Source organism: Buteo buteo, chromosome 16 (genome assembly GCF_964188355.1).
Source record: "Buteo buteo chromosome 16, bButBut1.hap1.1, whole genome shotgun sequence".
In the NCBI taxonomy this organism is placed as follows: Eukaryota; Metazoa; Chordata; class Aves; order Accipitriformes; family Accipitridae; genus Buteo; species Buteo buteo.
The window spans coordinates 20,346,302-20,362,428 of record NC_134186.1 but is presented as its reverse complement, the minus strand read 5'-3'; the positions used below and the strand labels follow the sequence as shown (position 1 = coordinate 20,362,428).

Below are 16,127 nucleotides of genomic sequence, written 5' to 3'. Positions count from 1 at the left end.
ACTATTTTCCAGTATTATTTTGCAATAAAACAGTAAAGTCTCTTCCTCTACAGTAATGAATTTGAGTGCACAGCATATGGCCTTAAAATGTTTACAAGTGCTACAGTTCAGATTTGGGCTCTAGCCATAAAATTCAAATCCAGCTTTGAAACATCCCCAAAACTCAGACTTGAATTTTTCTGTCTCATTATAAAAAAGGGATTACATGCATCAAATAGACCTGGACATATTTCCAGAGGCTACTGGGGCAAATTCTGACTCAGGGCCAAATCTACCATGTTCATGTTCTTTTATTCTAACAGGATCAATATCAAACGTGTTGAGGGTATGAGAGTACTGAGCCAATACATATTTCCTTTCCTTCTCAAAGCAAGGGTGATTTTCTTTATTCTAAGTGGGAAGGACAGATGTGATCACACCTTCCAGTAAAATTAATACACATCATTTAAACACGAGACCTGACATTTCTTCTTAAGCCTGAAAGCATAGGCTTAAAAAAAAAAAACAAAAAACAAAAAAACACAACAAAAAACCACACAATAACAACAAAAAAACCCCCACCCAACCACAAAACCCAAACCCCTGAACTACATAGTTACAACAAAAACTGTGCTGGCCTTTTACCATTCTTCTTCTTCATGCACTTTGATGACAAGTTAGACATATCATCTTTTGAATCCAGTACTGCAATACATTACACTGCATTTACTCTGAGCACTCTGACATTATCATTATCTTCTTTTGTGCCCGACAGCAACTGCAGCTCCTATAATGCCATTATTGTAATTAAGAACAATCTGAACCATTGACAGCATTGCCTCGTTTGCTCTAGAATCCCCTGTGCATTAGTGTTCTTCTAAACCAATATTTCACTATTAATAGTTTGCTGCTTTAGAACCGCCTACGGTTAAAAGAAAAAAAATTATTAGGCCTCAGCCTAACTCGATGGCCAAAGAAGAAACTTGTTAAGAAAAAATAAATGGAAAGGCCGTACACTGGCAAACTGTTAGGCTTTTCTTTATACACACTGAAAATGGATTCACACCCTGCCAACCTATTCAGGCCGTTACCCAGGTAAGGAAGCTTATTTTGGCTTGCTTCAAAAGGACCACCTGTACAGATACAAAAGAAAACATCTCTCTCTTCTCTCACTAAATGTACCCAAAGTACTCCTCTGTCTAAACTCTCCCTTTCATTAATCCAGCTCACAGTTGGATAAGTAGGGCACAGCAATTTAGACGTTCTCTTCTGGGAAATTCTGACCTTAACATCCAACCTTGCTGCACACATGCTCTCTAGGCTGCCTGTACTCCTGTCCATCTGTTTGCAAAGTATGATGCCTGCTTTTTTGCTGAACCAGGAAGGTGGTCCACCGTAGCCCTATGATTGTTTAAAACGCAAGTCTTTGTAATTCCAGAGAAACAAACAATTGTCAGCTAAAGAAGTGCAGGTACAACTGGCAGGAGAGCACTGACACAATCACGTGCACCTCTTAGAAGCTATGGCCAGAAAGCCCATGGCCAGGCCATGAGAAGGAACTTACATTTTTCCTCTGCAGTAAATGAGAAGCTGGAGTATTAAGTCCTAACATAAAAGAAACCAGCAGGCATTACCTACACATTATCTGAAAAGGACTATGTTGAAGTCTACCTGTTGAACATCACTGGTAACATAGAGCTTTATGTATTTTTAGTAGGCACGAACACAGGAAAGCACTATATGAAAATGACCAAAGAAACATGGCTAGTGGAAAAAGCTGATATCTCCAAAGGCTAATACAGAAAAAGACGTATGAAAAAAATTATTTCACAACTCCCTTTCTCCATCCTGTTTCTAGCATACTTAACTTCACCTGAATTGTTTGCCTGTGCACTGCTGCAGCCACCAAAGCCAAGAGGCCAGCTCTAATTAGAGCACTTAAAAGTTGTCTTACTGCCTGTAAAGGCAGGCAAAAGACATTTAAGTTCAGTACAAATACCGAAGATGCGGCGACTGATTTTTCTTGCGAACACACATTCCATTAAAAAATGATGAACCCTATACTAAAGAAACATTCAGGAAATTATAATGTTTAGACTACCTTTAGGATTTTTGATGCTTTTGAAGTTTTTGCAGTATGAGATTGTATTTTCATGTCTGGAAAATCTCTACCAATCTGGAGATGAACAGCTGCTCCTCACTCTACCACATCCTTCAGTCTCTGCTCAGAGCTTTTAAAGGGAAATAGTGGTCACTGACAACTGTTGCACCCCCTCTCCTACCACCCTGACTAAAGTCCCTTTTTTCAAGTGGAATTTCATAGGTTTCACTATGAATAAAGGTTAATTTCACCCACCACTGGGTCAGTGCCATAGACTGCTCTATCACTCCACAGGAAGGGAAAAGAACAGAATCAGCTCTATGCTAAGCAGGAATCAGAGAAGCCAAAAGGACTTAAACATGACTACAACTACCAAGAATGATTCACAGAAATATATATTCTTTGTTTTCTTTGGCAAAAATATTATCTAAGAAAAACAAGATGAGTAAGATATTGTCAACCATGGTACACTATGTGGTACTTAACACAAACATCAATAAGAAGTCAGGAAGAGAAGTGCAAAGACTGAAGGAAAAGCAGTACTGCTAGCTCATGACCAATGTGCTCTCTTCAATTTTGTATTAAATCCACATATATGATAAGAACATTTTATAGCACCACATGCAATTATTTCACAGGGACCACTACAAAACTAAAAGGAAGGTGGAACATTTGGGAGACTGTAGAACCTCGTTACTTAACCCTGCAATTCTTTAATACTTTGAGTAAGATCATCACTTGCGTGAACAGTGGCACAATCTAGAGCCAGGTGCAGGATTCGGGTGAACAGATGGTGGCTAATCTTCCTAATACAGCTCTGCCAATACCACTCACTCTTGACCAGTCACATCCCTGTTTTTCTTTTTTTTCTGGCTCTTGGTTTTCTCTGGCCTGAGCACAGGCTGTCAAGGGGTAGTTGCATGGTAGGCTAAGGATTCACATAAGGCTGCTGATCTGATTTTGCTTTTGGTCCAAGACATCTTTTGTTTGTATTTCAGTCTGGTCACCAAAGTGAATTAACTCACTGGTGCACTCAACACACACATACACACCCAATCCCAAGAGGAACAAGGGTATTCAAACCAAGTAATGTTATCTATTAATAAGTATTAGCACACCAAACAGAAGATGTATGGTGATACATATAAAGAGCAATGGTACTCGGTGCTCTGAATACAGCTACACACTCAAAAGAAGCACAGGAACTACTACGAGCTGGAGAAGGCACAAGGAATACACAGAGAGCAAGGTAAGCCTGCAGCCCCACATTTGGAAGAGCTACAAGTGAAAATGTGAAACACTGCAAAATATCCTGCCTTCCAGCTCATCCTCTCTCACGCGAAATGGCATCACATTGCTTCCAGCACAGCACTGACTACACCTAGTGCAGTGTTAACTGTCCTTTCAAGGTTTTGGCTGCAGTTTAGCTAAGAATATAGCCTATCATTAGGGATACAAGTCAACAGCACCATATATTTTAATAGGAACTGGTGTGGGGATGAAGAGGACAGAAGCAGCATATGGAAAAGCAACAATATTTTAGGTACACCTCAAACACTGCTTCTCTGGAGTTCCACTTTGCAAAGAACTGTGCCCCTGCAACTGCTGATTTTACCTTTACCAACATCACCATTTTGCTGAAAAAGACTGCAGAACTTTGTGGATTAAGTGTGGAAGCACTTGATCTCAGATACAGTGAAGCAGCAAAAGAACTGGACTGTCCTTATCTTAATCTCAGTGAGAAAGGCAGAGTCCAGTATTAAACTACTCAGTCTGCAGGGAGGGCATGGTTTAATGGTTATGGAAGGCATTAAAGTGAGAAAAGAAAAAGTAGCATATATCCCAGAGATTCTGTCCAAGGGAGATTCACAGAAGCACAGACCTGTACTTACAGGAAGCTGCCTTTAAGCTGAGGGGTTTCAAAAGATGTAGAGCCTCACAAGCAGCAATCAAACCCAGTGTGAACTTTTCTCTTGGTCAGAGTCTTGGTCTCTTGGTCCTGTCTTACCTTCAGGGCAGGTAATCCCTTAAATGCTAAGGGAAACGTTACGAGTTCTAAAATTACAGATTCTCTTGACAGCACGCTCACTTTACTGAGAATGAAAAAGAGAACTTCATATTTACTCTCTTCTACAGCTTCACTTGGTTATATCCACCTTCACATTGAAAACTGGATGCATGTTTTTATGAGTCTGATATCAGGGATAGCATATTTTAAATCTGGAGATGTAAAGAAAAAATTGTCATTGAAATAAAGGTACATCAGTCTGAGCTGGTCTCTAGCTGTTTTTTTTTTTCCTTCTTTCCGCGACTCTGTCCTGTAATTTGGAAGCACTGGAGGCTCTTCAACCACTTGTTTAATGCTGATTTTACTTCACCACTTTAATCTTTTTTACCTTTCATCTAGATAATCGCTATGCATCTAGCCAACTACAGCAGATAATGAAAAGAACTGACAGAGTATGCTGTCACCAGGCCTTCATCACACCTGGCCAGTCAGAGGTACAAGCTTGGTGGGCCAGACCAGTCCACCTTCCCTCAGTTGAGATCCTGAACCATCAGACACCTGGCTCTTTAGATGATCTCCAGAGGTCCCTTTCAACTGCAACTATTCAGTAATTCTGCAACCCAAGCTTGTCAGTCTCTGTGACAGCATGGTCCAGCTGGCAGCTTGTGGCCACCACCCCTTCCCCACAGATGAGGAGCAGCTGCTGTAGCAACAAGCACCGCCAAACCACCAAGCACCCTCATCCATGTCTGCTCATAGCACCCTAAAGAGCTCAGCAGTGACACTGCAGCCAAGGCAGCACAAGGAGGGGTGGGGAGCAGCTGCTGCTGAGAAGAGGAGAGGAAAGGATGGACACCGCCTTTCGGGCAGACATCCTCCCTCCCCCTGCCCCCCAGCCCTGTCCCTCCTCCCAGCCCAGCAGCACCTCAGAGAGCAGCTGCTTTCTGCAGCCAGACCCCTTGCTCTGCTTCTCTGCTCCTCTTCACCACCACCCTTCCTTTAACCCGTTCTGTGCATGTTTAGATTTATCCTGCATGAAACCTGTAGGCTCAGATGATGAAGAAACTGCTCAAATGGGAAAAACACAGAAAATAAAAGGCATGCTTCTGTAGCAGCTGACTCGCCCACATAATCTAAGGCTGCTTTTGGAAGTCAAATGCAAAGACAGAGTTCAGTGGCTCTATGCCCACATGCAGGTAGACAGAGAACAACAAAATTAATGGCCATATTGGGTCAGAACAGCAGATCAAAGTCCAGGGTCCTGCCCCCTGGCAGAAATGCATTCTTAACAAACAAACAGGGAAAGGCAAACCAACAGAATTTTTTTTCCTTGGTATACGCTTCCTAATAGCTGTGGATTTCATGATAGGTACTTAATGATTTCTGAATCTGAAATGTCTATGATGGCCTACATGATTCACATGTGGACCACTGCAGACATTTTTTTTTCATTTAGAATCCACCAGATCCATTTTTAGCCCTCCCTCCCTTTTAAAAAATATTTCTGGCATCCAAAACATCCTATAGCGATAAGTTTCAGAACTTAATCATGCATAGAGTAAAAAAAAAAAAAAAAAAAAATTCTGTGTCCCTTTAGTTCAAAAGCAACTGCATGGACTTAATGATTGGAGGTGCTGTTGTGGGAACAGGCAGGAGAGCCTGGCTCTGTGCCCTCTTCATAAACAACCCCTACTGCATGCATGGGTCCTCCCACCTCCAGTGAAACACCACCACGGGCTCCTTTGCCTCCTCTGTGGCAGAGAAGAGGTTGGCAGTGCTGTGTTTTGTGCTCATCTCAGCGCTGTCAGTGCATTTTATGTATCCTACGTCTTACAATCCTGTATGATCCAAGCCCTACACATGGTAGGAGACATCCACATAAAGCAGGCACTGATGCGCTCAGCCCTACCATGACAGGATACCTCTTGATATAGACTCAATAACCTGTCGGGCAAAAATGCAGGCATCTGGGACTCACACATTCCTACGCATTTGATTGCTGTAGACGAAACACACAGACCAAGCATAATTGGACTAGGCCCTACATGAGTACTTGGTTAAAACAATGAATTTTTTAGAATAATTTTGGGATTATCTGTGACTTCTGAGATTCAGAAATGTATTCACAGGTAATATTTTCATACCTTTCTCTGAACCAACAAGAGCCAGAGCCTACTAAAAAAAAAAACAAAAAGAAAAAAGGAAAAAAAAAAAGGTCTCTTCAAACCAAAAAAAAACAAAGAGAAAATGCAGTAGATAAAATTCTGAATGAGATCATGAGTCTTACAAAACTGAAATGCCAGAAATAATGTTAAAATGCAAATTACAGGAGGAAAGAAAATGAGAAAAATATGCAAGATCCACAGATAAAGAGCTGTAGGTTGTAAATGATCACATGTAGGGGGTCTTTGCAGAGTTTGTGAAAGTATAGTGTCTAGTATAATAGGACCTTGCCCTCAATTTAGCCACATATAAATAATAATAGATGCTTAACAGTGTCTTACAGATAACAGCTAACAGTGCTGATTAGTTTCTATTTATTGCAGAGAGCAGCACTTGTGGAAGAGGAGGTAGGGGCAGGAAGGCAAGAGAGACAGAACCAAAAGCCGCCAAAGGCTACAGCAGTTACTCTTTCACTTGCACAAACCCAGCAAAGCACGGCTTGACAGATGACAAACAGCTTCAAGCATGTCAGAGCTGACATTTACATATATGCCTGAGTTGCATCTGGAGGGCTATTGCCATCACAGCATAAGCAACAGTTGGATGTTCCATCTACACTGACAGAAGCATTTCAGAGGCAATTATCTTCTTTCTACTGAGCAATCCCTTCAATGGTCAGAGCAGAGAGATCTCCCCAGATATCCCCTGACAATTTGGATTCAAAGGATGGAAATAAAAACCCAATGCTCTCCTCTTGAGTAGTTTCTCTTCCTTTCACACACTGCAGACATGCCCAGAAGGCTGATAGCAATGAAATGACAACCAATGAAGCAGGTGAGCCTTCCCTCTATTTTTCTTTTCACTTTCCACGTTCCTTTCACTTAACAGAAGTATTTTATCTACTTAACAGAACTTGCTCCAAGGCAATAATTATTTCAATGGTGGTACTAACAGGTTTTGTCCAGCATCGGCTATGCAGCTGATGTGCCTGTGGCAGTACACCAGGGACATGCGAATATGTAACACAGTGTATAAGGGAAAGATTATAAGCACATTTCAGTTGCTGTGTGCTAAGGTTGAGGTAAAGTGCATTATGTCAGACATCAAAACAGCTGTTCAGCTATTCTGATGGCACAAGAAGGCCTAGGGTCGATGTACTGATATGCTGCAGTAAAAGATAGAAATTCAAAAGTACTGATACAAGAGTGACGATAAAGCCTTCCCCATGCCATTTCCTTTTCATAGAAAACACTATGTGCCATATTCGAAGCACCAGTATGAAATTAGCATTCAGTGGCCTATTTTCATCATTTGCACTACATACTAGCAAATGCGATGGTAGGACATATATCAATTCTTCTTTCAGCTTCGTCTGCATTTTAAGTACAGCATCAGGTGAGAGCAGTAGAAAAAGTAAAAGCCTGCAAAGCATTTAAGCTTGTCTGGAATCCCTCACATGAGAAACAGACAAGCAAAATAAAAGACTACTGACATGAAAAAATAGTCCTTTGCGCCAGTAGTGCACTACTCAAAAAGAAGTTGCAGAAGCAGGTCCAAAGAAAATAATTCTAATATGTCAATTAAAATTCAGCAGAACACTTCTTGTATACCAAGAAATACATTTCTTTCATCATAAAATGCCCATAGCCAGACCAAGGCATGATCTCTCTGTCAGTGAGTCACACAGCAAGGCATTTTAGTCATGGACTCCAGAAAGACAAAGATTTTACTTAAAACACCTGAAAAGCTCTCATCACCCTAAACTTATTCTTAATTTGCATTTTTAATTTGTTCTGATTTCATATTATTCTGTGAAATGCATGATGGCAACAAAGTAAGGATTAAGAAATTTAAGGTTAATATCAAGAAATAGCAGAATTGACAATATTTTACACTGTTAACACGCTCTTCCCTTAGGCATACAGAGAATACGGCCTACTGTGACCTCACATACCAAAATTAAAGCAAAACAAGACATACAAAAGAAAAAGAAGAAATATCTTAAGTGGAAGCGACTAGAAAATTCATTCCTTCTCCTGCCCATCAACACCAAATAAACTAGGCAGAAGAGCAGTCAAATTACTGAAATTGATGTCATATCAATTGGAAAACCGACTGAGCCCATACAATAAGCAGTAATTGCTCTCTGTGAAATTCATGGGTCCAAGCTGCCTGTTTCCCATCTGCTCCTATGCAATTTAAGCAATTCTGAACTTTGCTCTCCATTCCCAAATGTGTCACAGGGTTATTAGCACGTCAGGGGCCAATTCTTAAGATTCTCCACTAAGGTAAGCTATTAGGAGGAGTGAAATTTCTGTGTCTGTAATTGCCAGGCCAGAAAAATTCAAGAAGGACAATCACACATGACCTTAATGAACCTACCAAGAAAAACTCAGAAGATAACGCAACACACACCCCTGCATCTAAAAAAAGAGGTCATTCTGTTCTCTCCTTGCACATGTACAAAGCTGTGTTTAGTACACAATGCAGACTACTGTAAGGAGCTTACTAAACAATTTTTGACTTGTAGTTGGTTTTTTGCTAATACAATGAGGTCCACCATGCATCTTAACTCCTGCTAGATAAGGACTGGAATCCTCCAGTAGCATATATGGGGTGGTTCAGTCTTCGAATGCTTTTCAGGAACAAAAGGAATGGAATCTTGCTATAAACTACAAGTAATTTTTGCATAGGACAGTTCAGTTGTAAACAGGTCACCAAATATTCTAGTATTATCTCACAATTTTCTCATTAAAGCTAATTAATTCCAAACATATTTAATAATTTGTAATTTTTCTTACTTCAACAGAATTTATACACTATTTAAAGATGAAGCTGCTCATGCTCTCACAGGAAAGAATCAAGTACAATGTTCTCATCCTTGAATTACACCAATGGTGATGAGATACTGTAACCGAAAACCAGGCTAAGACCTTATGTGACAGATGACAACACAAGCAAATTTGAGCTACAAATTTCAGATTTTATGAAATATTCTCTAATATTTAATGACAATGTATTTTTCAGATTAACATATGTCTTAAGGTATGACTAATCCCTGCTTACATCACATGTGGTATCTCAAGTAACAGTATCTTGGGTTACCGTCTTTGTTTTGGTCAACGACTGGTACCGCAATTTGAGAGAATTCATCTCACTTGTCTAGACTATTCTCACCTCTAACATGGGTGGAATACTTACCATTGCCCAGAACTTTAAAGTTCATAAGGAAAGGCTTGCTATATATATATATTTATATATATATCTTTATACATATAAATTAATGTTACAGAAAATCCATTTTATATTGTATTATAAACTACTTTTGCTACATCTAAAACTACAAAGACTTTATTATCTTTATAAATAATCTGCGTTACTCTTCACCATAATATCAGTTTAGATCCTAACAGATTTTCACTTGGTGGAGCGTTTTGGCACTGACTATATTGTTGCAATATATATATAAAAAAAAAAACATTTTGACAATGATCAAAACGCCTGTTGATGGCATAAATACAAAAACCATATACATCTAATCATACACCATCTACAACAGTTAACTACATATATAACAGAGATAGTACTAAAATGTAATTAGTATACTCCCTACAAGAGATAAAACATTTTTGCATTATTTAAAAACACCAATTCTTAGCCCTTGTGGTAAAATACCAAAGTAAATCAGTTAGTTGCTGTCCTCTATGTAACAGCAGAGCTTATAGCAACTGGAAGAGGGGGAAATTTTCAGCTACCCTTATTTATCATAAGCGCACCAAGTCCCACTGACTTTCTTGACCTATCGCTACGCTGTAAGACCCGAGTATGCTCCTGAGTTTTTGATTCCAGGTGTGCACCCTGAGCATGGCCTGGCTTAACACAAACAGAGGGGCGTGCAGCAGAGGAACAAAACAGAGGTGTACGTGCAGCAGCCCCTTGGTAGCCCATGAGGGTGCACAGGTTGGGAAAAAAAAAAAAAAAAAAAAAGCCATAGTAGCTCTAGCCAGGTCTATAACCCAGTTGATCAGGAGACTGGGATGACAGAGGCATCTTCTGCACAGCCTACATTCATCTAAAAGAAGAATACTTGTTCTACTGTCCATACATTAAAGATAACAATAAATTGGAATAACCAGAATTGTTGCCTCCTGAAGAAATACTGACATAGATGAAATCCAGAATGTGGATTTACGCTACTAGAATATTAAAATCACAAAGCACAAGACTAAGTAGGTAAAAGGGGAAATTAATATCCTATACAGAAAAAAACACAGCATTATTTCTAAAGAGTTACTAACAGTTCATCACATTTAGAGACCTTACGTTATTAGAGATCAACATTCACAACAAAATGGGGTAGATATCTATATCAGACTAACAAACTGTATTAGAGAATAGATCCTGATGTTTTACAAGAAATACGAAGAGTAAAGGTGCCCTCTAAGAGCACTTCATTCTAGTTTACGAAAGTTGAAGGTCTAAACACAGCCAGTAGAAAAAACTTTTTTCTTCAAATGCCTGTGACTTTACTTGACCATCTTCTAATACGTTATGTGTGCTAACAGTTGAATAACCATCTGCACTCCTATGACCGAGACCTGCCTCTATAGGAAACCTGCCACTAGATAGGTCGATTAAAGCAGGAGAAAAAAAATAAAAAATCAAAGAACAGAGCATAGATGAACAAGCAATCTGACCTCCTATACAAAGATCCTAGCTAGACTTCAAATACACCTGCAGCCCTACAAACTGTAGCAGCATAACTAAGATGGAACCCATGTGCGTCACAGCCTGCAAGAAACAAGGTGACTCATTAATAGTTTGCAAACCCATATTTATTTCTAGTGGAGGAAAGATTAGGAAGCATGAAGAGGACAGGCTTCACAGTAAGGACTTACCAGCTTTGAAGCCATTTGAATCTGCTAAAAACAAACAAACAAGGAAGATAGCATAATATCATTCTCATCTCTATATGTGCTTCTGCTAAAGAAATGTGACAAATACATGCAGAAGTAAGGATGTTAAAGTGAATATAATAAAATACTTTTTCATCCATCAGCAAATAACAAGCTCCTCACAAAGTTAAAAAAAAAAATTCTCCAAACCACTGTTATTTTTAAATAGACTTCAGAAAATTGGGAAACACAAAGGACAAAGACAACACTAATATTGTTCCAAAATTTCAAAAGGATAAATATCAACATGATGAGATAATGAAATGGCAAGTGCAGGTTTTAGTCAATAAAGTTGATCCAGACATAGAAGCAATAAGAAGAAATATGATTTCACAGAATACATATTTTTGTAATATTACAAGATTGTGGATAAAAGTAACTGCTGCCTCTAACAGTTTGCTGGAGATTTGTGACTTAACAGTATCTGTCACTGAGGAAAATGGCATTGTTTAATAACAACAACAACAATACTGGACATATTAAATCTACTACAAATAGGCTAAATTAACGATCTCTGAACATACCTACAATGTAGACTCATCACAGAAAACTGTTGCTAGTTCAGTGCTGCTAATATTATGAATACCTTAACAGAATAATATAACAAAGTGGGTAACTAATAAAGTTTGCCATTATTTCCTATTTCACCAACTTCTGGGTCATCTGCAATGATCAGAAAAAGCCAAATAATGTGAGCACAATCGTGCAACGTGCATTTTAATTGAAAAGCAAGACCACGCTTCTCAGAAAAATGATGTGATGGTTACAGAATGAGGGGCCGTACTCGACAAAGTTATACCATCCTTGTCCGCAGCACTAGTGCTACTCTGAAATACTGTGCCTGGCTTCATTACCCAAATACACATGACAAGCAAGGGTCTGCTGAGCCTAATACCCTCCTTTGCACTTGCAAGCAATGAACACTTGCTTGAAAAACTGTTTTGAAGTGACTGTTACTTTGGCTCTATTTGCATCATATTTAAATTAACATCAGCTGTGAAAATGATGGGTGAGTGAGGTTAAATTCCAATTCTGTGTCTCATGGGATTTTAAATAGGCAAATTCAGGAGGGGGTGGATATTCATTCGCATGTATGGACAAAGAACCAGACTGTTGTACATGCTCAGTGTTCTTTAAAGTCCACTGTCATGAGGCAAAGGTTTTTTGCTCAGTGCAAGAATAATCAAGTTAAGTATTAAGCCTCTGAGGAACGATTACTACTATAACCATTAAACGCGTATGGCACTAGCTTCTCGGAGCAACGTGTATTGACCGTGCTGTACACCAATATAAAGCAACACGTTACGAGTCAGGGGATTTGAGCATCGAGTTTTGGGGGTTTTGCACCATAACTTAAAAGGCGACTACTCCTGACGGGCTGCGAGGCGCAGCCTGGGCAAGCCCCAGGCCCTCCCCAGCCGCGCCGAGCTGCGAGGCGCTCAGGCCCGCAGGCCGCCGCGGCCCTCGCCTGCCGGAGCGCTTGCCCTACTGCGGAGAAACGCTCCCCTTCTCCAGCCCGGGCACCCCAGTCCCCCCTGCCCTGCCCCTCTCTGACCCCCGGCCCGCCGTACGAGCCCAGCGCTGCCTCCCCACGCGGGGGGCACCGCTCGCCCGGCCCGCGCTCCGCGGCTCCCCCCGCCCGGCCCGCGGTACGGCGGGGCCCGCCTCGGCCGCAGCGCACAGCCCGCCCCGGCGCGGGGGGCCGCTAGCAGCGAGGGCGGGTGGGGTGTCTCCCGGCCGGCGCCGGGCCGCGCTCCCGCGTTTCCCCGCCGTGACGCGCTGGCACCGCGGAACGGCAGCGGGGCGAGGCGCCGCGGCCCCCGCCCGGTCCCGGCGAAGCCGCGGGGACAAGGCGGCGCGCTCCTCCCCCGCTGCTCGCCTGCCCACCCCACCCCGCGCGTCCTTCCCCAGTCAGCCCCTTCCTCCCGCTCCCCAGAGCCTTTTCCTCTCCCCCGTCTCCTCCTCCTCCCCCCCCCCCCATTTTAAGGTAACTCCCAGGAAACGTCCAAACCTGTAATTTTTACCTTCTTTGGCTTTTTTCCTCCTCGCCAGCGTGCCGCCGAGCTTGCCCAGGAAGGAGTCATCTTTTTTTCTGGACGGGGGAGATTTAGGGGTGGGAGACTTGGGGGAAGAAGGGGACTTCTGGGGGGAGGTTGCCATGATGGCCCAGCCGCCGGCGGCGCTCGGGGATGGAGGAGCCGGGTCCGAGGCCCCGATGCCGTGGGAGGCTGCTCCCGGCTCTGAACGGAAGCGGAATTATTTCAAGCATTTGAGGCAGCTCCTGCTCCGCTCTCCCGGCTCTCCCGCTCCTTCCCTCCCTCCCACCCGCCCTCCCGCCCGCTCGGAGCCCGCTGGGGAGGGCCCGCTCCCCTCGCACGGCTCCCGCCGCCGCCCCCCGTCCTCAGCCCAACAGTCACCCCCTCCTCAGCCCCATGGCCGCCCAAGGGCCCCCCGTCCTCAGCCCAACAGTCACCCCCTCCTCAGCCCAACGGCCCCTTCCTCATTCCCATGGCTGCCCAAGGGCCCCCTCCTCAGCCCAATGGCCCCAACCCCTCAGCCCTATGGCTGCCCACAACCCCCCATCCTCAGCCCAACGGCCCCTTCTTCAGCCCCATGGCCACCCAAGGGTCCCCTCCTCAGCCCAACAGCCTCTTCCTCAGTCCAATGGCTGCCCCCTCCTCAGCCCAACGGACCCTTCCTCAGCTCAACGGCCCCCGCCTCCTCAGCCCCATGGCCACCCAAGGGCCCCCTCCTCAGCCCAACAGCCACCCCTACCTGCTCCTCTTAGGGGGGCTCAGCCGTGGGCCTCGTGGCGTTATTTTACCTGCCCGTGGGGTCTGGTCCCTCAGGCTCAGGAAAAGGGCGCCAGGAAGGAGAAAGCCCGGCAGCGGGAGCCCCGAGGAGGGCTGCAGCCCCAGGGTGGTATGAAGGTGGCCCACAGCTTTTTGGGTGCGCGGCTGCCCCCTGAGGCACAGGACAGTGCCTCGCCCCACGGTCCATCCACCTCTGCACTGCCTTGCAGTGGAGCGGGTCACCAACTCGGGCTGGTTGGTCAAACACAGAACCGTCGGTGACCACATGCACGAGAGTGCTAGTTAACACCCGTGCCAAAAGTTAAAGGCAGGTGTAGACAGGCAGGACCAGGGCTCTGACAGCTCAATTCATCCATAACTATCCGTAAGTGAAGGCTCTGGAAGGATGGGGCGGGGCACAGCTGCAGGCAGATGTTTCTACACCCTGTGGTCAGCACCGATAGAAAAGAGCTAATGAAGTAATAAAGCGTCACTGAATAGTTTTGTGCAAGTTAAAGTTCAAGCTTGCTACGTACATTTCAGCCTTGAGCACATTTTGCAAAGCAGCTTTTCTGCCTGTAGGTTTCAGCTACATCTGTGGTCAGAGGCAGCTGGCACCGTCACATCCACTTCTACAAAAGAAACCAACTGTTGTAGTCAGACCCGTACAAAAGCCAGTGGGAAAGACTTTGCATGACAGATTGCCTATACCAACCCTGCTTTGATTTGCAGATGAGTAGCTTAAGAGAGAAGTATCTTTAAGACAGGTAATTTGCTGTGACTGGTTCAGGAGGCACCCAGGACTGGAACAGCATTAATGTCATCTGGATGCACTACTTTCACTTACCACTTAATCACTCGATTAACAATTCAGGCAAAAAGCCACACACACTTCATGCAAATATCTGGCTATCCATTAGGCATAATAAGTGAAATGAAATTACCGTGAGGATAGTTCTAAATCGACTAATAATTGTTGTGTTTTTGCAAGCTGGTAACATTGGTTAGCTGATGAGGGGTAGACATCAATGCCTATTTGTTGCATGCAGTTAGTATATGCCCTAGAGAAAAAACTTTATTCATCCATATTGCCATCAGTTAAAAGCAGGAATGAGCCCAAGCCGTTAGCACAATCTCTCCTTTCCTTATATTTGCTCTCTGGCTCATAGCACCAATTGTGTGGCAGGGCTGTTGTCTACAGAACAGCCCAAATTTCAGACATTATTCCCTTTTTACAGAACTGCTACTCACACAGTGTGTGGATTAAGAGGTGAACAGTTTTGAATGATTTTTAAGAACATAATAAAAGACTATTTCAAAAGAAGGAGGAATAAACACATTGAGCCCTTTTTTATAAGCATGTGAATCTGTGGCATTTACAAACAGACCAATGACCCAACTAAATCTCCATTTGGACCCAAATGACTATATATAGATGTCAATATAGGATTTTGTGGGCACAGCAGAAGAGATAGCATTTTGGCAAGCACAAGTGTGCTTGCCTTTGTACCACTAAAGACAGAAAGAACAAGCCAGACACCTCATGAACAGTAATGGGTGCTGGGTTGTGCAGTATGGGGAAAGTCAGAATTCAACATGCGTTTGCCAAGTCTCACACAAAATATCTGAAAAGACCCAGCATCTGTCTTTCCTATTTCACTACACTCAGCATCTGTAAATTAATGACAAATGCAATATTACTTAATAGCCTCATGAGCTATGGGTGTTTCACATCACAAGGAGAAAATAAATTTTAAATTAAACTTAATCTGTTTAAAATCAACTTTATCAGATCTGGAACCACAAATACTGTGTGTTTTAAGTAATAATGTTGAAGCAACAGACTTAAGTTTACTGGGTTTTTTTTTATGGGTTTCTTTCAGAATTTATTTGCCGTACTCTGGGTATAATATTATTGCAATGTTTTTCCACTTAATGATGTTTCTCTTTGAGGATAGTGACAACGTTTTTTTTCCCTGAATCTTAAATTTAGAACTATATATGCTACTTTTTTTCTTTTGATCTGGGAATATATATAGTCAATGACCTTAAGTTAGTATTGCATTCAGCACAAAAGGCCTTATAGATATGCACAAGGTCTAAGTTATGGCAGATATAGGAACATTGAT

The 16,127-nt window shown here is 42.7% G+C and overlaps 1 protein-coding gene across 1 annotated transcript in view; it reads right to left on the bottom strand.

Annotated features, from left to right (window-relative positions):
• PARVA (parvin alpha) overlaps positions 1–13,480 on the bottom strand; it is a 69,723-nt gene extending 56,243 nt beyond the window's left edge. Inside the window, exon 1 of the mRNA XM_075048120.1 lies at positions 13,231–13,480. Coding sequence (XP_074904221.1) covers positions 13,231–13,366 — 136 coding nt within the window. The 5' untranslated portion in view covers positions 13,367–13,480. The remainder of the gene's footprint in view (positions 1–13,230) is intronic.
• Positions 13,481–16,127: the final 2,647 nt, after the last annotated feature.